We start from the raw sequence: 22,814 nt of genomic DNA on the forward strand, positions 1-22,814 counted from the left end.
TGGCTGAAAATTGCCATCAATGAGATCACCTGAAACAAACACTTAATGACTTGAAAAAGTCTCCATCCCAAAGTCAATTATAGGTATCCATATTATAGATGTCACTGAATTGAAATTCATGTTAAAACTAATTTTATGGGGCGCCTGGGTGGCGCAGTCGGTTAAGCGTCTGACTTCAGCCAGGTCACGATCTCGCGGTCCTTGAGTTCGAGCCCCGCGTCGGGCTCTGGGCTGATGGCTAGGAGCCTGGAGCCTGTTTCCGATTCTGTGTCTCCCTCTCTCTCTGCCCCTCCCCCGTTCATGCTCTGTCTCTCTCTGTCCCAAAAATAAATTAAAAACGTTGAAAAAAAAAAACTAATTTTATTAAAATAAGAGAACAAAGCCTTTTTAAGTTATCACTCTAAATCTATATATCAAGATAAAGATATTATATTACTTTTAGTATTTAATTTTACTACCACACTAGTACACATACATTTCTTGAAATTTCTGGGGTTTTTGGTTATTCTATGTCCTGATTTTTAGTTATTGAACATGAGTCTGTCCCAATAAGGGAGTAATTTTTTAGGTGCATTAAAATGACTCCTAATCTTAGCCTCTGACACATATGAACAGCTTTTGCCTTTTTATCTTCATGATGCATATTCATCCATATAAATTCATACTATTCATAGACATAGCATAACATTGCTAACATTTTATAGTCCGCTGTAATTTCCTTTCTTAGCACTATATCATGAGATATTTTTCTATATTTCCACATAGTTATTAGGTCTTTTTAATGTCTGCAAAATATTCTATCAGATACTCACACCTAAGTTTAAATGGTTTGATCTTACTCCTCATAAATTTGTTCCTCATTCTGTGATTGGTAGTCTTAATCAAAGGTGACGACATTAGTCTTCATTACTGGTTACTTACATTTCAAATATGGGTAGAGCCGAAACTCCATTAGTTAATTAGTCAGGAAGCATTATTAAATTTCCATTAAAATGTCTTCATTTTTCTATTTCTAACATGAGGATTAATTTCTGCGTGAATTTGGTAAAAGCATCCTCTCACATTTCTTTTTGCGCAGAAAATACTTAGTCATTCAAAATAGCAGCATGGAACCACAACCACCTCTAGGCTGTCAGAGTGCCCTCTAAAACAATAGCAGTGCCACCTCTAATGTCAACTCGTCCATCAGGACGCAGTGAAATCTCCAGTTCTCCTCCTCGGCAGGAACACTGAAAGGCTAAAGAAAACATAATACAAGTCACAAATTAATATTGTTTGTTTCCACCCTTTTTAATTAACATAACATAGTGAAAGACCTCTTATTATAAGCTCTAGAATCTTCCCAGCTCAGTTTAAAATAAATTCCTTCATCTGTCCAGAGTACTGCCCTGCCCTGTTCTCCTGAGCACTGAGGAATCACAAACACAACTGATCCACAAAACACACAGCTCCACATCTTTTCTTCCTGAGCCATTTCCTCTATCACTTCCTGTAATGTCCCAGATACACTCCACCTATAGCTTCCTCCCTGCTTCTATCCAGGAGTAAACAAGGAAATGTGATAAGATAGAGGCATGGACTAGAAGTCTAAGGAGATAAAGAGGGGTGATCTTGGCCCTCCTGAGAGAGCCTCATCTTCCTGGGCCTAAAGAGGACAGAGGGAGTTTGTTCACTAATTGTGCTTATCAAGCAACCACACGTCAGGCAAACAAGAGGCACAGCCTCAGTCTTCCTGGAGTTCAGTGCATAGGGGAGTAACTAGACCACAAGCTGCCATCCCCAAATCAGAGTTACCCGACCCTAACCCTCCCACTAAGGCCTAACCCTCCCACTAAGTAAGACCTCCATCCCATAGGGTCAGGCTCCTACTTTGATTAGTGCAACTGTGTAACCTCCCTTGGCTGCAATCTATTTTTCTCTACACCCAAGCAATATATTAATCATTAGGGGACTTAATTCAAAAGCAGTTTTTTCGATTCAATCCTATGACTAGCAATGGCAGTATGGAACTTTGGTGATCATCCACTCTCAACTAACTAACCTCATTGGGCCAAAGTTACACAGCTTGTTGATTCTATTCAACAAATGCTTATTGGATACTCACTGTATTAGAAGTGTGTCTATGTGTTGGGAGGAACAGAGGTGGAAGATGTTTGGGGTGGAAGATGTTCTGAGTAGAGGATTCAGGGTGAAGGAATTTAAAATCTTTCATTTTCATGTGGGTTTTTCATGAAAAAAACTTGCATGACATTTTATTACATTTTCAAGTAAATAGTATATATGAGAAGGAATGCTAGCTTCAAGTTCACAAATGTTTTAAAAATTGGAAAAAAAAACCTGCCGTACCATGCATGTCTTTCTTCCCCAGTTGCTGAGACCAGTAGCTGCTGAGAACGGCATGGGCAGACCCTTAAAAGAAGTGAAGTTATGATACAAAAACAGGAGTGACTTTGTGGTAAATTTATAAGCAATTACAAACAACTATCCAATTTGACTAAACCTTAGATGGCTTAGCCACAGCTGAGTGTGGAATTATGAATGGAGGTAGAAACGAAGATACAGAATTTATGGATAAGCTCCTCCAAATGATGTATCTCTTATGTTTTACACTTTCTGAAGGCTGAATTAAACTGCAGGGTTATTTTTATAATTTTTTAATTTGAGTATAATTGATACAAAATGTTATATTAGTTTCAGGTATATAAGATAGTGATTCAATTTCTCTATGTGTTATGGTATACTCACCACAAGTGTAGCTACTGTCCATCACCACATGCTATTACAATATCATTGACTATATTCCCTATGCTCTGCCTTTTATTCCTGTGACTTACTCATTCCATAGCTGGAAACCTGTATATCCTACTCCCTCTCACCCATTTCACCCATCCCCCACTCCTTCCCGCTGGGAACCATGAGTTTGTTCTCTGTATTTATAGGTTTGATTCTGCTTTTTATTTGTTTATTCATTTGTTTTGTCTCTTATTCCACATATAAGTGAAATCATATGGTATTTATCTTTCTCTGCCTGATTTATTTCATTTAGCATAATACCTCTATGTCCATCCACGTTGTTGCAAATGGAAAAATATCTCATTCTTTTTTATTGCTGCGTAATATTCGTGTGTGTGTGTGTGTGTGTGTATCACACATATCACATATACATGTATCACATCTTCTTTATCCATTCACCTATTGATGGACACTTGGGTTGCTATAAATAGCTGCTATAAACATCAAAGTGCATATATCTTTTTGAATTAAACTGCAGGTTTTAATTTTTGTCCTATCAGTTCATTGTCAGCACATGGTAGGAAGATCAAGGGCTTCACATAAATCTTTCTCTATCTTTCAAGGAAAATATCTCCTTCCCCCTAGGATGAACATGCAAAGAAAAGTGGGAACTATGACAAAAGGTTAAATTTTCCACCAAGCCAACTTTTTCAGGCTTTTGGTACCAATAGAACTTTCTTTTAGTGAGACATTTTTTTCACTGGACTGTACCCTAGTTTTATATCAGTGAATAGATATTAAAATGAAGGAAAAAAATATAAAGTAATAACTGACAGGGGCACCTGGGTGGCTCAGTCAGTTAAGCGTCCAACTTCAGCTCAGATCATGATCTCGCAGTTTGTGAGTTTGAGCCCCACGTTGGGCTCTGTGCTGGCAGCTCAGATTCTGTGTCTCCCTCTCTCTCTGCCCCTCCCCTGCTTGCGCTCTGTCTCTCTCTCTCAAAAATAAATAAACTTTAAAAAATAATAAAGTAGTAACTGACAGAAAAGTCTCTGGGGGAAAAAAAGGATGGGTTTTCTTCAGGAAAACTTATCAGATGTTATGAGGGATCCACCTAGGATGACCAAACATCCCAGTTTGCCCAAGACTGTCCTGGTTTTATCACCAAAGGTCCTGTAGGCTGAGAAATGCCTCAGTCCCAAGCAAGCTGAGATGGTTGGTCATCATGTCCAAAGACCTTCCCACTTTAGAAAAGCATTATTACAGGGGAAAACACTTGCCCTCTGTACCAATTAAAACCTTTTAGAAGCAGCTGTGCGGGTGTAAATGCAGTCAAAACTTCTTTTCCATGGGGGAGCGCTGAGCTGTACTTTTTGGATGTCATTGGGCATTCTCCTGAGTCCTTAAAAGTGCTTTGCTGAGCTTTGAATTTCACGTGTTTTCTCAGAGAGTAACTAAGTCAAAGTCCTGAAACCATTCCAGCCTCTGCCTTCTGACCAGAGCAGGAGCCTCAAAGTTCCTTCCCAGCCTCCTTCTGCCCCAGCCACCATCCCATCCACCAGCCTCCTCCATCAAGCATTCCCTTCTTTTTCTCCTCAGCCCACTCTTCTCAAAGAGCATGAGAGGAGGAAGCTTCACATCCTTGCCCATCTTCGATTTCATCCCTCTGCTTCCGGCTGGCAGATCTTGAATAACCCTGTCCCCAAACCCATCCCACCCACTTTGGGGGTAGGTCTGGGAAAGCTCTTCCTGTCCCTATTTCCCACCTACAACCCAGGAGTTTATCCTTCAAAAACCAAATCTTATCTAGATGTCAGCGATCATGCAGGCTGGTCATTGAAAAAGAAACAAAAGGCTTTGGGACTGTAGTGGACATCAGCCCCTGAATTTTGCAAATGGCAGATCTGGAAGTGTTGGTTCAGGGAGCCAGTTTTATCGTTACTATTAAAATAGCTAATAGTTATTGGGCACTTATGTGACAGGTACTGTGCTAAGCACTTACCATGCATTATCTTTATATAACCCTATGAGGTAATACTCATATTTTATAGAGGAGGGAACAGAAATTTTTAAAAGTTAAGTCATTTGCTCCAGGTCAACAGCTAGGAAAGTAGGATGTAAACTCAGACTGTCTGACATAAGGCTGCTATACTGCCTGCTTAATTCTGTAGTTGTCACATGAAACTTCAGTGAAGGAATGGGGGCAGGGGAGATAAGGAAACAGAAACAACTCAAAACCCAAGCAACCTGAAAAGTCATGTGAAGGGCACTTAAACAGCTATTTGTTATCCTCCTCCTTCATTGTTGAACCACCCCAGGACCCAGTCAAAAAGTACCTGTTACAGGGTCTTCAGCCACACCAACCCACGGTGCAAAATATCTGGAGTAAAAGTCAAATGCTTGGCTCTGCCCTCCAGGCTCTCCTTTAAGGGTGAGAATGAGTCCTTTCACCTTTCCTGTGTTTTCCACTTGCAGAAGATTCTGTGTGTTCACCTTCAGGTTCTCCAAAAATGACCTTGTTCATAAATAGGACCCATTAGGACAAACCCATCCCACAGACCACTACATAGACTCTCTAAAGTACGATAGGGTGCAGCTTGAGCAAACAGCTCAGCAGTCAGGGAGGAAAGCAAGTTGAATATCTTGCTACCTGGGAACAAAACTCTGACTACATAAATGATGGTTTGACTGGACATAGCACAGTCAAACAAAACCAGAGCTATAAATATGGGTTCTCAGCCCTCCCCAAAGTGCTGACAAAGCCAAAAATCTTGTTTACCTCTTGTAAGTATCACTGAGCCGGACAAGGAGCTTTCGGGTATCTGGAGAATAGCGGATGTCCTGGACCAGTGTATCACCTATGGCAGTCTGTGGAGACAGACCAAAAACTCCTCAGGAGTGCCTCCTGGGTCAAATCATTGATCTTCTGTATGGGGAAAAACCTCTCATGAGCATCTCCTGTGTGCCAGGCATAGCCAACATCTCCAATCCTAAGAGTTTTAGTTCAGTTTCAGCTCTCAAGGTGTTGCCCAAGGAAGGCTAGTTTCCTGGAGACCAGAGACCTTTAAGGGGGTTGAGCTTACCCTCTGAGAGCCAAAGATAGGCATTGTTCACAAGTATTACTATGTGCCTCCACACTCTACTCTTTCAAGTGTGCATTTTCCTCGCAAATAAAGAGGAAGACTTAGAGAGGCCCAGGGACAGGGACGGACACACACACACACACACACACACACACACACACACACTCACACACCTTGACCCAGATCTGAGGGGCCCTGGAGTCAAAGCTCTGAATCTGTCTACTGTCTACTGTCTGTAGAAATGGGGGCCTCAGGCCCACCTCTTAACATTGTTGTGAAGATTAAATGAAATATATATGTGGTCTCCCTGGGTGGCTCAGTTGGTTGAGTGTCCGACTTCGGCTCAGGTAATGATCTCACGTTTGTGGGTTCAAGCCCCGCATCAGGCTCTGTGCTGACAGCTCCGAGCCTGGGGTCTGCTTCAGATTCTGTGTCTCCCTCTCTCTCTACCTCTCCCCTGCTTGCAGTCTGTCTCTCTCGGTCTCTCAAAAAAATAAAATGTTAAAAAAAAAAACTTTTTTTAAAAAAGAAGAAAAAAAGAAAATATACATGGAGTCCCAGCATCAGCAAATAGGAGATTCTATATGGCAAGGACTCAGGGCCAGCAGTTTGAATAAAAGTGGGGACTAGACCACTCACCTTAACACTACTCTGTTTGGCAAGCACTGTTTTCACTCAGACTGTGTGCTGTGGATCAGTAACATAGCAACATTAACTAAAGATACTTTCATTCACGCTCTACCTAAGACTGCACACAATCTTGCTCATATCCTAGAACATTATTTGTGTGATTGGTTGTTGATTTGGAGTGCTGAGATTATAAGGGGGGAAAAGCCTCTCCAAGTCACCCTTTGGCACCACCACTGGCTGTAGGCAGAGCAGATGAGAATTACACAGTAGTGATCTGACCATCATTAGGTCGCTTCAGGTCCTCTAATCTTCTCTAGGGGCTGAGATGTTCCAGGTCCCAAAACCAAGACTCCATCCACTTTGGGTGATGCCTCAACTGTCTGCCCTGTTTCCACAGCTGAATAATGTCCGTCCCTCTAGAAATGGAAACTCTTGCAGCCAGATCCCATCTGCTCTTGGGGACTTTCAGTTTCTCAGAAGGATTATTCAACCCTCCTCTGCATGAATTCTTATGTCAATTTGAAAGTCTAATTCTCAGCTGAGAATCTTATTGTTAGTTTCTAGGAACATAAAATGACAATACTCGCTATAACTAACTCTTTATCATGCCCATTTTACAAATGCTGAGCCTCAGGCATAAAGATACCAGGTTAAGTTCTTTCTACCATGACCAAGGTCTATGCTGTGAATATTTTCCACTTTCTTGACAACATGCTTAAAGTAGTTCATTTATGAATTTGGCTTGTCTTCCAAAACCTGAGCCACAGGTGGGGCTGAGTGTAAAATCAGAATCTATAATCCTTACTGCTACTCTTTGAAAACAATAGACAATATAAGACACTAAACAGATTATAAATGCTTTAGTTGAAAAGTCAATGAGAAACACCCCAGTGGCACCCACAAAGGCCATTTTACAGAGTTTTTTTTTTTGTCGCTGCAGCCCTTGTCCTGGTCTTGACCAGTCCCTTCCTTCTCTACAAACTAAGTACCTGGTCATCCAGAGCTGCTCTGCCCCTCTGGCATCTCCACAGGATGACCATAGTGCCTACTTCACTGGGGAACAGTGAGAATTACAGGAGATATTGCATGTGAAATGCTTATTAGCACCTGGTACTGCACAGGGAGACTCTCCAAAATGTTTATTATCATTATTGTTATTCTTGTTATTAAGACCCACCCCTATATAGACCTCCAGAGGAAGGCAGACTCTGAATCTTGCCTTCTGTCTCAATTTACCCAGACTTTCCTGCCCTTCTCCATCAAAGCACAGCTCCCTGACCTCAGCTTCATTCTCCACCACAGAAATTAGGATCGCCCTGCCAGGCAGCTTCCATTCTTCTTTCTCTCAGCCACCACACAGCAGTCTGTCCTCCCCTTACCTTCGTGGAAGCTAATACTGACAATGAAGGGTCAGGGAAAATTGCTCAACCTTCTCACCAAATAACATTCAGTATTAAAATCCACACCTCAAATGCACTGCGCACTCTTCATCCAAGCTTAGACTGGAACATTTACACTGATAGAAGGCCTATCTTTGGGGGTCAAAGGCTACTGATCCTTTGTGTTCAAACAACAGATCAGACCAGATGTTCAAATGACCAGATCACATGAGCTTAAGTTTAATTCCTTTCACGAACCTTTATCAAGTCGTCCACTTCATGGAAGTCCTAGATGAGGAGAAGAGACAAGACCGTTGTAAAACAGGCAAGCTGTCAGTTGTATACAGTTCATGGCAATAATTAGAGCTTACCTGGGGGTGAGTTGGATAAAGAGGCAGATCCAGGATGATACCATCCTGTGCTCTTCTGGCCGTTAGTTCCCCACTCAGAGTGACAAAGGTTAGAGTGCTATTCACATTTTCTGGCCAAAAAAAAGAGTCTTACTTTTGTCAATTATACAGGAATTTTGAGAGAAAATCAAGAAATAGGAAAATAAACTTTGTTATATACTTACATATCTGTTTTGATCACTATTGTGTTTCCCTAGATTCTGTGGCAGTGCTGCCTTTTCCCATTAGGAGGGGTCCAAGTTTGCCTTACTGTGGTCCAGAGTAGAGAAAGGCATCCCTGGACTCTCACTTGAGAACCGAGAATATAACTGATTGGACTTGACATCATACTGCAAGCCTTCAAATGCCAGCTTCTTTTAGCTTACTAACTCTGCCTTTGAGCAAACTATTTAACCTCCTTAAGCCTCCATTTCCTCATCAATAAAATGGGGTAAAAATTAAACCTACCTCATAGGGATGCAATAGTGTTTTCTAATGCAGATTTTTAAATATACACTATAGAGTTACAAATAATACTAGTCTAAGATATGCCAAAGGGATACAAATAGAATATACAAATTATGAACAACAGTCTAAAGGAACAAATCAAGCTTACCCTAAATAAACCAAGCTATACATAAAATTATCATTTGAAGATTGAGCCTTCATGTTACTGATACAACTTGGGCCACTTATCTGACCTCATTGTGGGTAACATTTTTAGTGAAAACAAAGATTTATGACCTAATTCTTTCCTCCCCCTTAATATTTCTGTGAAACTTAACCATATCTAAAAGGTAAGGAAATTTGGCATTGTCAATTAACTTTCACTGAATATAAAATTTATACTCTAAAACCCAAAGTTTAATTTTTCTTATTATAATTGGTGGAATACATTATTATTTACAAAGCACCTTTTCATAACTTATATAACCTTAAGACCACCCTATGGGGGATCTGAAGGTTATTATTCCAAGTCTCTGCCTCACTTCAACCAATGTGGGGTTTCAAAAGACACTCAATCCAACTTCAGTAAAATCTACTTTTCAAGACTGAGTTCCTAAACAATATTTCAGGATACTTTCCTGCCTTCAGGAAAAGGGTTCTTGTCCCCTATCCACAGAAACCAAAATTGTCTTTTTAAGACATATAATGGATTACATTGTAGAGGAGCCTTGACCTGACTCTCAATGTTATCTCCTGCCAGTCACCCCCAAGAAGCTCCAGCCACTCCTGTATACAGGCTGCATCTCAAGGGCTTTGCATTTGCTGCTACCTCTGACTCCTTCTCACAGTCTAGCTCTTTGTACAGATGGCTTCATATTCTTCAGCCTGAAGGTCCCTTCTCTAGTGCATGCTGTTGTCCAAAATCTCACTCAACCTTCCCCTCTCAAGGCAAGGACTAGGTGAGGCAAGGAAATACAGAGGAACAAATTTAAGGAGGCATCTGCTCTCAGGTACAGCCTGAAGGCTTGATTTTCTCCCCCTTCACCCAACCCCAACCGGGTTGTGGAAGGTGTTGGTGACCGACAGCTCTCAGCTGAGTCCCACTCTGTGAATTGCCCTTGGGTGAGTAGAGCTATTTTACCCAAGGTCATGCTGCTTTTCTGGGCATTGGAGGCTGGTCAATGGAAGGTACAAAGGCCTAAACTTTTGCTTCTATTTAGAACTATACTACTTAAAGAACCTTGGCAGCTTTAGACCTCCCTGTGGATTTGGCCTAGGCCTTTCTTTGTTGCTACCACTTTGCAGTTCACCTTCTCGCTCTTGTATTCCACTTTCTTTACTCCCCTACAAACATTGATCCCAAGAATACTGCCCGCAGTTCTTCCGGCATGCAGTGTGTCTCAGAGTCCACTTCCTGGGGAAACTCGCCCTGTAACACCTTCCCTACCACCTCCATCCAAGTAACTCCCCAGAGAACCTCCTTTTCCAACTCTGCACTCACTACAGTTACCCTCTGTCATATCGTCCTGTGTATTTCCTTGTTTAACTTCCTGTTTGTTGTCTACACCTATTCATGGCTACTTCCATCTCCACTTTTAGGGCATTTCTAGGCATCTCTCCCCTACCCCTTCCCACAAAGCCCTGACCTTTATTACACTAAATGTAGCTAGGATGAAAACTGGTAGGATTGAGGTCCTGCATCATCTCTTCAAAAGGTAAATGTGTATGGTCAGGGCTCATGAATCTTCAGAGTAAAGAATCTCTTGTGATGGGCGTTTGGCTGGCACAGTCTGTAGAGTATGTGACTCTTGATCTCGGGGTCCTGAGTTCAAGCCCCACATTGGGTGTACAGTTTACAGAAGAAGGAGGAGGAGGAGGAGGAGGAGGAGGAGGAGAAAGAAAAAGGAAAGAAAGAAAGGAAAGAAAGAAAGAAAGAAAGAAAGAAAGAAAGAAAGAAAGAAAGAAAAGAAAGGAAGGAAGAAAAAAAAGAAGAAGAAAGAAGCAGCAGCAGCAGCTGCTGCTCTTGCAAAATGAATTTCAATGTGGGTGGGGACATATTCAGAGCAAAAAGTGCCTTATGGTTCCCAGATATCACATCATGTGAGATGCCTGTTGTGTCTCACAAGCTCACCCGCTGTGTTGGTCAGAGACCAGAGAACTCCTCTTCAAAATAAAATGGCATTCTAGAGAACACTGACCATGGCTTTCCAACATGCCTGGCACATATTCAGGAAGGCCAAAGTCTCGGGGGCTGTTTTTGTTTTGGTGTACCGAATTGCATGAAATAGATTCTGTGATGTCTTTATACCAGTATCTTTGATTCATCACAAAGACTTTGTGAGAATTTTTTTAAATATTGGCTATTTGCTAAATGATGGGTTCATAAAAGAAAATCACATTACTTATTTTGTAAAACAGCACAGCTGCGGAAGCCAGGGTAGCATGGCCACAGAGAGGAACCTCAGTCGCCGGCGTAAACCACCTTAATCCAAAGCAGGAACCTTCAGAGGAAGAAAAACCAAAGAGAAATGAGATCATTCCTATACAAGTGGGTCACAAATTTTTTATTTTCTTACTCTTTTCTAGATATTTCCCTAGCATGATTAATAGCTGAAAGGAGGAATGAAGGAGGCCAGCATCGTCAGGCTCCCCAGTGCTGATCTGGAGCTGAAATGTTCAAATCACCCAACACCTGCTCCCCGAGATGAACTGAAAACTAAATCAGAATCTCCCCCTGCTCTTCTCCTATCTGCATGCAAATAGTAAATAGGCATCTCTCTTAAATATCATTCCCCACTGGAAAAGCAGCTTCTGGTATCATTCAAGAATGGCTTTAAAAAAAAAAAAAGCATATTTACTTTGTGTAAAGTTATCAGTTGGGTGCAGTTTTCGGATAAAAGCAGTTTCAGAGAGGTTCATTTCTCTTGCAATTTTTTGATGCATGTCTTCATCCAATTTCTAAATTAGAAACAAAAGTTTATTGAGATTCCAGAAAAACAAATCAGACTTCCTTGGACAGCAACTGCCATTAGTTAATGATATAGCTTTTTAATATTAGAAGTTACATACTTCACAGGAAATAATTGCCAAGGAAGTCCAGATACTTTTACAAAGGTTGTTTCTCAGAAATCTATGCTTGTAGCACCCTTCATAGGTTGTAGATGCTCAGAGCTGGAACAGACTCTGGAAAACCTACTGGCCTGGCCTATCTTTCATCAGACTATTATCTAATCTGTCTGAGAGCCTATACTCTCTTCTAAATAATCTCCACAAAGAGAAACTTCACAATCTTCCTTTCTTGTTGAATAAAAAGATGTTCAGCATGCACTCTGGGTAGGCTGGCCCATTCTGCCCCCATTTATACATGCATTTCCTTTTATAAGTCAGGCCTCAGGCCAGAGCTCACCTCCTTCAGGAAGCCTTCCAGACCACTGTGTCTAAAGGCTTTGTCTCCTCCCAGTGCTTAGGCCACCTGAATTTACCCAGTGTATCCCTTAGCTGTCTGTCTCCCACCATCTGAGGGGACATTATGAAGGGATATTATGAGGGCATACAATGTGCTACCTTGCTTTGTCCTGGCTTAGAACAATGTTCTGTATTCATCCCAGAATGGTAGGAGCTCACTAAACATTTGCTGAAAGAATACATTATTCACTTCATCCTCCTTTTTATTTTGTTTTTTATGTGACCTCTATGCCCAACTTGGAGCTCGAATTCATGACTCTGATATCAATAGTCACATGCTGTACTGACTGAGCCAGCCAGGCACCCCACTTTATCTTCATTTTAAAAACCCTCAGTATAGAGGGTTGATGGGGGGTGGGAGGGAGGGCAGGGTGGGTGATGGGTATTGAGGAGGGCACCTTTTGGGATGAGCACTGGGTGTTGTATGGAAACCAATTTGACAGTAAATTTCATATATTAAAAAATTTAAAAAAAACCCTCAGTATAGATATTTTTACTTGTATATAACGAAATCAAATACAGAGAGGTTATGTAATATCCTAAGGTCATAATATGCCTAATAAATGGTAGAGTGGTTAAGAGTGTGGACTTTGTAAGTGGTAACAACTAGTGAATCTAGAGGAAGGGTATATGGATATTCATTGTACCATTCTCAAACTTTTCTGTAAGTTTTTAATTTTTCAGAAAATGGTTAAAAAAATAATGTGAATTTGTATCCTGGGTCAGGTCCTAGTAGCAGTGCAAGAGTGGGGAAGTCACTTATCTCATGGAGCCTCAGTTTCCACACCTTTAAAAATGAGGAGAACAGGAGCACCTGGATGGCTCAGTTGGTTGAATGTCCAACTCTTGATTTCAGCTCAGGTCATGATCTCATGGTTCGGGTTTGCGGGATCGAGCACCGCATTGGACTCTGTGCTGACAACACAGAGGCTGCTTGGGATTCTCTCTCCCTCTCTCTCTGCCCCTCCCCTGATCAAGCTCGTGTGTGCTCTCTCTTGCTCTCTCTCTCAAAATAAATAGGCAAACTTTAAAATAGACAACAGTACTTAAGTGAAAGAGTTACTGTAGAGACACATAAAATACACACACACACACACACACACACACATTCCTCTTAAGAAAAAAAATGGGTCAGAAATATGCGTTTTCCTTTAGAGAATGAAAATAAACTTTTTAATCAACAAATGCTCACTAGTTAGATTTAAATTCTAAAGAAGTCTCAAGACAAATGTATTTTTGCTTTGGCCAAATGTACTATTCCTGAGCCCCTGAAACCCAGAAATAAGATTTACAACTTTATACTAATAAATTCATAATTCACTTATCTGACTTATGTAAATTAAACACCCATTCTCTTTTAGTTGATGCACATTCTTTGGAAACACTTTCCACACACTCATATAAGGCACAAAATAGTGGTTATTTTTTAAACTATCAGCTAATATAAAAATCCTAGCGGACTTACTAAGCCATTCTTAAAGGAACACCGTATTCAAAACCTATAGATGCTCTGTAGTCCTATAGAAAGAGAAATTACTTAAGAAATTGATATTTATTGGGATGCCTGGGTGGCTCAGTCAGCTAAACACCTGGCTCTTGGTTTCAGCTCAGGTCATGATTTCGTGGTTCGTGACTTCAAGTCCCACATCAGATTCTGCACTAACAGGGTGGAGCCTGCTTAGAATTCTCTCTCTCTCTTTCTGCCCTTCCCCCTCTCACTCTCTGTCTCCCTCTTTCTCTTTCTCAAAATAAATAAATAAACTTAAAAAAAAAAGAAATTGGTATTTATTGCCTGAAAACCCAAACATAACACAATGGTTTTGTGTTTTAGTTAACATTTTCCTTTCAAAAGATTAAATCGAATAATGCACATAAAGTGCTCATCACAGTGCCCAACACATAGTAATTACTTGATAAATGTTAGCTTTTATTTTGAGTGGCTCAAAGCCCATGCTTTAACCAGCCACACTTCTCTTCCTCTCCATAACAAAGACAAACTATTATTATCCCTTTAACACACTGCAAACAGGAAAAACAATGTCTATCAGATAAGATGGATTCTTGCAACATTTCTCAGGGAAGGCAGAAATCACTCAATTACCAAGTGCTGTGCTAGGCCAGCAGCATCAGCACCACTACTGAAGAAATTTGTTAGAAATGCAGAGTCTCAGGCCCCACCCCAGACCTTCTGAATCAGAGTCCTCATATTTTTAAAGATTTTTATTTTGGGGGTGCCTGGGTGGCTCAGTTCGTAAGTGTCTGACTCTAGATTTCATTTCAGGTCATGATCTCCCAGTTTGTGAGTTCGAGCCCTGTGTTGGGCTTTGCACTGATAGCACGGAGCCTGCTTGGGATTCTCTCTCTCTGTCTCTGGCCCTCCCCTGCTCTCTCTCTCAAAAATAAATATAAAAAAAAAAGATTTTCATTTCTAAGTAATCTCTACACCCAACATGGGGCTCAAACTCATGACCCTGAGATCAAGAGTCACATGCTCTACCAACTGAGCCAGCCAGGTGCCCCTGGAATCTCCATTTTTTTTTTTTTTTTTTTACTAGATCTCTAAGTGATCCATGTGCACATTAAAGTTTGAGAAACCCTGGTGTATAAGATATGGACCCATGTTCAATGGGGTTAGCATCTTGCAGGGAATCAAGACAGACGCAGCAACAATGAGCAACACCAGAGAGTATATAATTGAGACACATAGATTTTGACAATAAATACTCTAGGACTTTTTTAAAATTTTTTTTAAATGTTTGTTCATTTTTGAGAGACAGACCATGAGCTGGGAAGAGGCAGAGAGAGAGGGAGACACAGAATCTGAAGCAGGCTCCAGGCACACAGCTGGATGTGGGGATCAAACTCACAAACAGTGAGATCATGACCTGAGCTGAAGTCAGACGCTTAAGTGATTGAGCCACCCAGGTACCCCAATACTCTAGGACTTTAAAGATGAAGCTATGAGGTAGACTTAGGAAAAGGACAAATTTTGGTGAGTTGGACAGGAAAGTTTGTTCAAAGAGCTTTATACTGGGGATGCTTCTTGGGCAACTCACTTGACCTCACTTCTGTTCTTGTTAACTCCTTGACACTCTAGGATTCCGTGAGCCGAGGCAAGGAGAATTAGGATGGTAGTAATGAAATGGCATGAACACCTGTCACACCTGTGGGCCCAGAGAGTAAGTAGTCCCACCTGAGTGGGGGCGGGGTGAGTCTGCTGGGCATCCCAGCCAATAAGGCAACAATGTTAAGAAGCACTCCTCGCAGGGGCACCTGGGTGGTTCAGCAGGTTAAGCATCTGACTTCAGCTCAGGTCATGATCTCACGGTTCATGGGTTTGAGCCCTCTCAGGCTCTGCTGACACCTCAGAGCCTGGAGCCTGCTTCGGATTCTGTGCCCCCTCCCCTACTTGCACTCTCTCTCTCAAAATAAGTAAACATTAAAAAAAATTTTTTTTTTAAAAGGAGCACTTCTTGCAGTCCACTGAATGTTCTGTGTGGAAACTGGCCCACATGTCTGTGCATACAACACCCTCGAGAAACTGGGAGCCAACTAATTCCCTAGTACAGACCTCAGTGGTGATTGAAGGCGTAATAAAGAAAAGACTGTGCTGGTCTTTCCAGATTTGCCTCTGCGGCTGCAGGAACCTGTGGTGCCTGCCAATCCTTCCTCTATCTGATCTGGCCAAACTCCTTATCCTCATCCTTCCTTTCTTTGTCTACTTCTTCCCTCTACCTTTACAACAAGAGTCTCAAAATTCATTAAAGCATCCCACATTGTAGCCAAGCTCACCATCTATTGGTAATAGATTTCTTTGCAAATGGGCTTGTTTGCACATCAGCTAGAACACACACTTCATGACTGTCAGCTCTTTAGTCCTCTCTACCTTGATGTATTGCACCAATTGCAATTTGAATTTCTGTGGCTCTAATTTCTGTCCCAGGACACTTAAAATGCACTTGTTATTTGTCTGCAGGACCAGAGACTGTAGAAAGTTTGATAGTAGCAGCTCTCAAATTCAGGCAGCTGAATTTCTACACTGGAACAAAAGGTCAAGGTAATGGTGAATCGTGAGAGGGCTAATGTTGTTTCAACTTTGAGAGCTTTAGAAGAGACTGCATTCATTCAAAAAACTGAATTTTTGTTCTAATAATTTTTTTCATTTTACCCTAAAGTTGTTTATTTTCAAATGCAGCACATCAAGGTTACACACCAACAACTGTTAATTCTCTTCCTCTAATATCCATTTCCCTTTGGCAATCTCATGAGTCAAATTTCCAACAGCAAAAACAGAGGCAGGGTTGTTTTTCTGAGTTCCAGTGTACTGCATTGGGACACTAAGGTATCCTCACCATTTGGCCCACAAACATTAATGATCAGAAAATCAGAGCAAAGTTTTAAAATACTCCCATCTTGTGGCAGCTTAGAAACATGACAGTCAAAACATGATAGTCCTGCTATCGTTCCCAGTTCATTTGTCCCTCTGCTGTAGATGGATCCCAACAAAGGAAACACACTTGGATATGGAAAGTTGTAAATCATCCAGGAAGAAACAGGAGGTTCCTTATGAGGCACTTGTATTTCATATTTTGAAGTTATGTCCACACAATGCAGCACTCAAACTGTAGGCCATCTTTGGTTGTTCCTGATGGTTCTTATGGGTGCCTAGTCTCTCCAGCTCCATCATAGAACCCAAAGCTCATACTCACCTTGCATACCCCACCCACCCCACCTCACCAATGAGAATAAAAGATCAGTAGTTGTTAGCTAGAACTCTTAGAGATTTTTTGCCATAATTTAATTAATTAATAGATTTACTTTCACTCAATAGCTATTTAGTGCCTGACATGTGCTAGGCCATGTGTAATAGAACAAGTTAGAATAGGTTAAGATTTCATAGAATGTGCAGTCTAGTGAGGAAGACAGGCATTAAATGAATTTCAAGAGTGATGCATGCTACCAACTGGGAAGTAAGGGGTGCCGTGGGAGAACATGTCTACTGTGGTGATGAGTATGATGGGTTAAAAGCATGGGCCGTGCAGTCAGGCAGACCTGGGGTGGGGATCCTGAAGTCAGCCACTTAGGTAATTACTTAACCTTCCTCTGCCTCTGTCTTCGAATTTGTAAAATGGGATAATAAGACCTACTCTTAGAGTAGATGTAAGGATAAAATGAGATAACATATAAAAAGCAATTTAGCACAGTATCTGGCTGAACCTGCCTGAAGTCATTGCTTCCAAAGCTGAGGGTTATGTGCTAGAAGAGAGTGATGTAGAAATTCCCACATCAGCGTCTCCTCCCTTGCATTTCTCTCTTCCCTCAAATACTGGGCAAGAGAAAACCCTTCAATGGCCTAGAAAAATCTTCTCTGCACTCTTCATCCCTTTTCTGGCCATAAAAATGAGATACGACTTTGGAATTCCTGAGAAACCCCAGGAGCCTCTGACCCGGTAGAGGCACACAGAGCCAGTGATCCTCTAAGGAAGGGCACCAGGTTTGGAAATGGCCACTGCGTCATAAGCTTCCCCACATGAGTTAAAGCACAAACTGAACTGAACACAGTAGTGCTGTATACTTGTTTTTCCTTAAATACATAACACACCAAGCTGTAAAGAAGCCTTCGTTACCCTCTAAATTTAACCAGGAAAACTGGAACAGCGAATTGTTTAGGAACTAAAATGAAGCATTCCTCTTTAAAAGTGCAAAGCCAATCCTCCTTACTGTCCCTGGAAATGTTTGGGTTAGTGTTTAAAAGAATACACACACACACATATGTATATATGTGAATATTATATTGATTGTGGCATAGTGTCCAGCACATGGTACGTGGCCAGGAGATGCCAGCTGAATTGGAATAAATGTATATTCTAGGCACGCAACAAAGCTGTTTTTATAGATAATTTTAACAGGAAAACTCAAGAATAAACCACTGTTTAGGGGTGCCTGGCTCAAATGGAAGAATGTGCGACTCTTGATCTCGGGGTCATGAGTTCAAACCCCATGTTGGGTATAGAGAATACTAAAAAAAATAAATAAAAACTTTTAAAACAAACAAAACAAATATTAAAGACTGTTTAAAAGATCCTCTGAAACAGTGGTTTTCAACTGGGGGCAATTTTTTATTGTCATGATAGGGAAAAGGGAAGACTGCTATCATCTAGTGGGTAGAAGCCAAGGATACGGCCAACACTGCAGATGACAACCTCACCCTACAAAGAACTACCCAGTTCTGCCACTGTTGAGAAACCCCACCCTAAACATACACCCACAAACAGCACCTACGTACAACAACAACAACAACAACAAAACAACTTGAGGCTTTGTTAGAATATGAAGGAGAATAATTACAGGCTCCCTACCCCTATTGATATGTTATTTTCATTAATTAACACTGTTTTACAAAAGAATAAACAGCATATCACCCCTTATCACTACCATAGCCCTCTGACCGATTCAAGTTTTTGGTCATGAATTCCTGTAGTTGTTACACAGCTATCAAAGTAAAATATCTGTTTCATTTTTTAAAATATTGTTTCTATACATTTTTATACCTGTACATGATCTTTATTGTCAAATTGATTGTCCAGCATTTGAGGACACCATCAAGTTTTTAAGTTTTTCAATATTTTTCTCAATTATCTGTTCCATATTCCATTTAGCCCTTAATCAGTTTTTATTTTCAGCTAATGTACAGCATTAAAAGTTACTCGCGTGAAAATTCTTTAAATGGACTTGTCTAGAAAGGAAAACAAAAGAAACTTTACAATATTCTAGAAGCTCTTGGAATGTTGTTAGCCAGAATTTTTTTTTTTTTTTTGCTTTCCTTCCAGAAGTCTTTTATCAAGTATTGAAACAGCTCAAAGAGCAATTACTTTGTCTTTAGTCTGCCCACCAAGTTTTTTGTTTTTTTTTTTTTTGAAATTTCAGAAACATTTTATTTTATTTTATTTTATTTTTATTTTTTAATATATGAAATTTACTGTCAAATTGGTTTCCATACAACACCCAGTGCTCATCCCAAAAGGTGCCCTCCTCAATACCCATCACCCACCCTGCCCTCCCTCCCACCCCCCATCAACCCTCAGTTTGTTCTCAGTTTTTAACAGTCTCTAATGCTTTGGCTCTCTCCCACTCTAACCTCTTTTTTTTTTTTTTTTCCTTCCCCTCCCCCATGGGTTTCTGTTATGTTTCTCAGGATCCACATAAGAGTGAAACCATATGGTATCTGTCTTTCTCTGTATGGCTTATTTCACTTAGCATCACACTCTCCAGTTCCATCCATGTTGCTACAAAAGGCCATATTTCATTTTTTCTCATTGCCACGTAGTATTCCATTGTGTATATAAACCACAATTTCTTTATCCATTCATCAGTTGATGGACATTTAGGCTCTTTCCATAATTTGGCTATTGTTGAGAGTGCCGCTATAAACATTGGGGTACAGGTGCCCCTATGCATCAGTACTCCTGTATCCCTTGCCCACCAAGTTTTTTGCGATTAGTCTCATCTCGGTCACATTTTTAAATAATTTTAAACAAAACAAAACAAAAAAGAACATCCCTTTGAAGCCCTTCACTTAAAATCTGAAGTAGTTTCCCATCTGAAAAATCCAACATTGTTCTGTTCTCTGAGTCCCTCTTGTAGATCTTTTAGCCTTTGTGGTAACTATTGAATAATGATCAGGTTTACATGTCTGTTTTTCCCACTAGACTTTGAGCACCTCAAAGGCAGGCAAACTTACTCAACTTTGTACCTCCTGTCCCTACCCCAAAGCCTGGCTCGTGGCAGATATGGACAAATATTTGTAGAATACAGTAATGACAGGCTAAACACTGACCAAATTATGGGAAACATTACAAGGTTTAACAGTTATTTGTCTCTGATATTTTCCTAAGTTTATTTGTGTTCTCTCTAGGTGTTTCAGGTATCCACTGTGTCCAACCATGGGTAAAAGAATCCAAGGGCATAAACCACAGTTTATACTTCCACTCTAATTTTTATTGCTTATGAATTGAGAAAAGTGCCAAGTTAGCCTCTAGGAGAACAGGATTCCCCAGACCACAGAATAGGAAACTAGCAAACTATTCTTTAGATATCTATTCAGTTGTCTCTGGCAGGCCACCAAATTAGCCTGGTCCCACAGGTCCAAAGCCCGGAAATGAATTGGGAGAGCATCCCTGAATCGTGGGCTTCCTCATTTTCTTTTTCTTTCTTCCATTCTTACTGAAGCATATTGCTTTGAACTATGCTAAGTTCTCTGCTTAAATTTTTATGTCCTGGTTTTTCCAAATATATAAAAAACATGTAAAATATAATTGAAGAGAGAGAAAAAGGCTCCGGTGTGTAGTGCATGTACTGGAAGTAAAAGGAATAAATTGAAGAATATTGCTAATTCTTGTCATTTGGTGAAAATTGAGTATATAAATCACTAGAAACTATTTTCAGAACTCTTCGAGGAGATTACATGAGGACATGCGACAAATACACTAAGTCTCTTAAGCAATTTCATTCATTTCCACAATTCCTTGACATGAAGCTGTTTGCCAGATTATTTCTAAAGAAAGTTCACGATTTAGAATCTGGTTGTTAATCATTCTCTCAATAATCCTCCCAAGCTCTTGTGTTACTTGGTAAAGCCTATTAACTTAATTACTTCCTGCATTTTATGGTTGGAAGATGCCAGCTGCAAGGTTGCATAATGAATGTATCCTTAAGGACAAGATGAGGACTTTTCATCACCATTTTGCTGCTCTGCTTGAGGGAGAAAGTGTACCAAGTGTACCAAGAACTCAATCAACAGCATTCACCCATCTCAGTAAAACCCCAGCCATTCTTCATCTTGAGAGCACAATAGAATCACTTGGGGAAACTTTAAAAAACAGTGCTGCCTGGGTTCCACCCCTAGAGATTCTGGGATGCACTTGAGCATAGGAATTTTAAAGCTCCTTGGGTGATTTTAATATACAATTTGACATTCATTGCACTTAAAGTCTCCAACACACACTTGGCCCAGCTTAGTAAAACTTATTTAAGATCATCAAATGCTTACTGTGTTTTCGAAGTAATTCTCAGGCAATCTGCTCTTGCACTAACTGCTCTGAGTGGAAGGGCTCCTTGGCTTGTTTCCTAATACCCAGGTACCAACACAAAGCACTGAAGGTCAGTGAATATTTAACTATTCTGTTAATACTCATCCTAACCAAAAGCCATTTTTAAACTAAGACTTTTAGGGGGCACCTGGGTGGCTCAGTCGGTTAAGCATCCAACTTTGACTCAGGTCATGATCTCCCAGTTCATGGGTTTGAGCCCTGTATGGGGCTCTCTGCTCTCAGGGCAGAGCCTGCTTTGGATCCTCAGTCCCCCGCCCCCTCTTTCTGCCCCTCCACCCACTCTCTCTCAAAAATGATTACCAAAAATGAATAAACTTTTTTTTTAAACGAGACTTTCAAGAAAAAAGTTCTCCCTACATTAGAGCTTAATTACCACTTAATTACTTAATTCTTTGCAAAATGTTTCATTTACTTGGTCCTGAAAAGAATTTCTAATTGTCTGAACTATAGCTAAGGTTAAAGATATCCAGCTAAAATCTTTTATGTTAAATATAATATCATCCATGTCTGGTCACATAAAACTCATCTAATTTCATTCGCTTTCACATTTGGTGCTCACTAAATGAAAACCTGATGGCTAAAAATGAGCTCTATATCTTTTTTTTTTCTTAATAGGTTCTAGTTCTTCCTTACGTAAGTCTTTATTTTTCTAGACTTAAAGCATCTGGGTGTAAGCATTCTCATCATATAATTTGGTCAAAATCAACTTGCAGACATAAACATCGCTGATATCATTTGACAAAGAACACAAACCAAAGACAAACAGGTGGGTCTGATTGTTGTTGTTTTTAAGAAATATTTGGTTCTACGGGAATCTAGAATTTTAAGCACCGCACTTCAAAACCAAGTACTTACATTTTCCAGAAGACAAACAGCAGCAGGATTCCCGTGAAATGCTTTTGCTGTAAATGCATCTACTGTGAACATAGGGAGCTTCATTTTCCTTGCTCTCCAAATTGCCAGTAGCCTGCTTTATTTCTTGTTGTTGCAAAAAATCAGGAAGTTAATGTTTTACTTGGTGTACAGAAGCAACCAATAATTAATTCCCAGGTACAAAGTCAACAATTTCTCTAATACACCTAAAGATAGGTGATCCCCTAGTATTTTTAAGTCTCTAAATTGAATTTGTTTTCAAATACTGGATAAATAGAATATTTTATTTTCAAATTTTGTATTGATGTTTATACTGTATGTATACTTAAGAACATAATCATATTCTTTGTTAGAGTAGCCAAACTAGCTTAGGTTATATTTTTAATGAAGTACATGACATGTCCAAGGGGCATATATGTTGCTTATAGTCTGCCAATGAATCACAAGCCTTTTAAAATAGTGCTTTTTTTCCAATTGTAAAAAGTATCCTCATTATAAAAAACTTGGAAAGTTAAAGAGTGACCCATAATCATGCAAATCAACAATAACGTTGTTGTTGTTTTTGGTTTTTTAGTTTTTGGGTTTTTTTGGATTTAACATAGTAAAGGAGTCTAAAGCTTTAATTAATTTTGTGTTATTTTGTAAACCTGTACGTGGAGACTTTTTTTTCACATGGAGACTTTTTTGAGCTCATGTGACATATTT

The 22,814-nt window shown here is 40.2% G+C and overlaps 1 protein-coding gene across 1 annotated transcript; it reads right to left on the bottom strand.

The window, feature by feature from the left end:
• Positions 1 to 387: 387 nt before the first annotated feature.
• Positions 388 to 22,175, bottom strand: PBLD (phenazine biosynthesis like protein domain containing). Its single transcript, XM_007095765.3, has 9 exons — positions 22,092 to 22,175; positions 11,520 to 11,619; positions 11,064 to 11,162; positions 8,197 to 8,306; positions 8,084 to 8,113; positions 5,513 to 5,601; positions 5,070 to 5,248; positions 2,347 to 2,409; positions 388 to 1,237 (listed from the first exon to the last, which is right to left on the bottom strand). The coding sequence occupies exons 1-9, from the start codon at positions 22,173 to 22,175 to the stop codon at positions 1,125 to 1,127; spliced, it is 867 nt and encodes a 288-aa protein (XP_007095827.1). The 3' UTR covers positions 388 to 1,124.
• Positions 22,176 to 22,814: the final 639 nt, after the last annotated feature.

The sequence above is a fragment of the Panthera tigris genome, chromosome D2 (assembly GCF_018350195.1).
Source record: "Panthera tigris isolate Pti1 chromosome D2, P.tigris_Pti1_mat1.1, whole genome shotgun sequence".
NCBI lineage: Eukaryota > Metazoa > Chordata > Mammalia > Carnivora > Felidae > Panthera > Panthera tigris.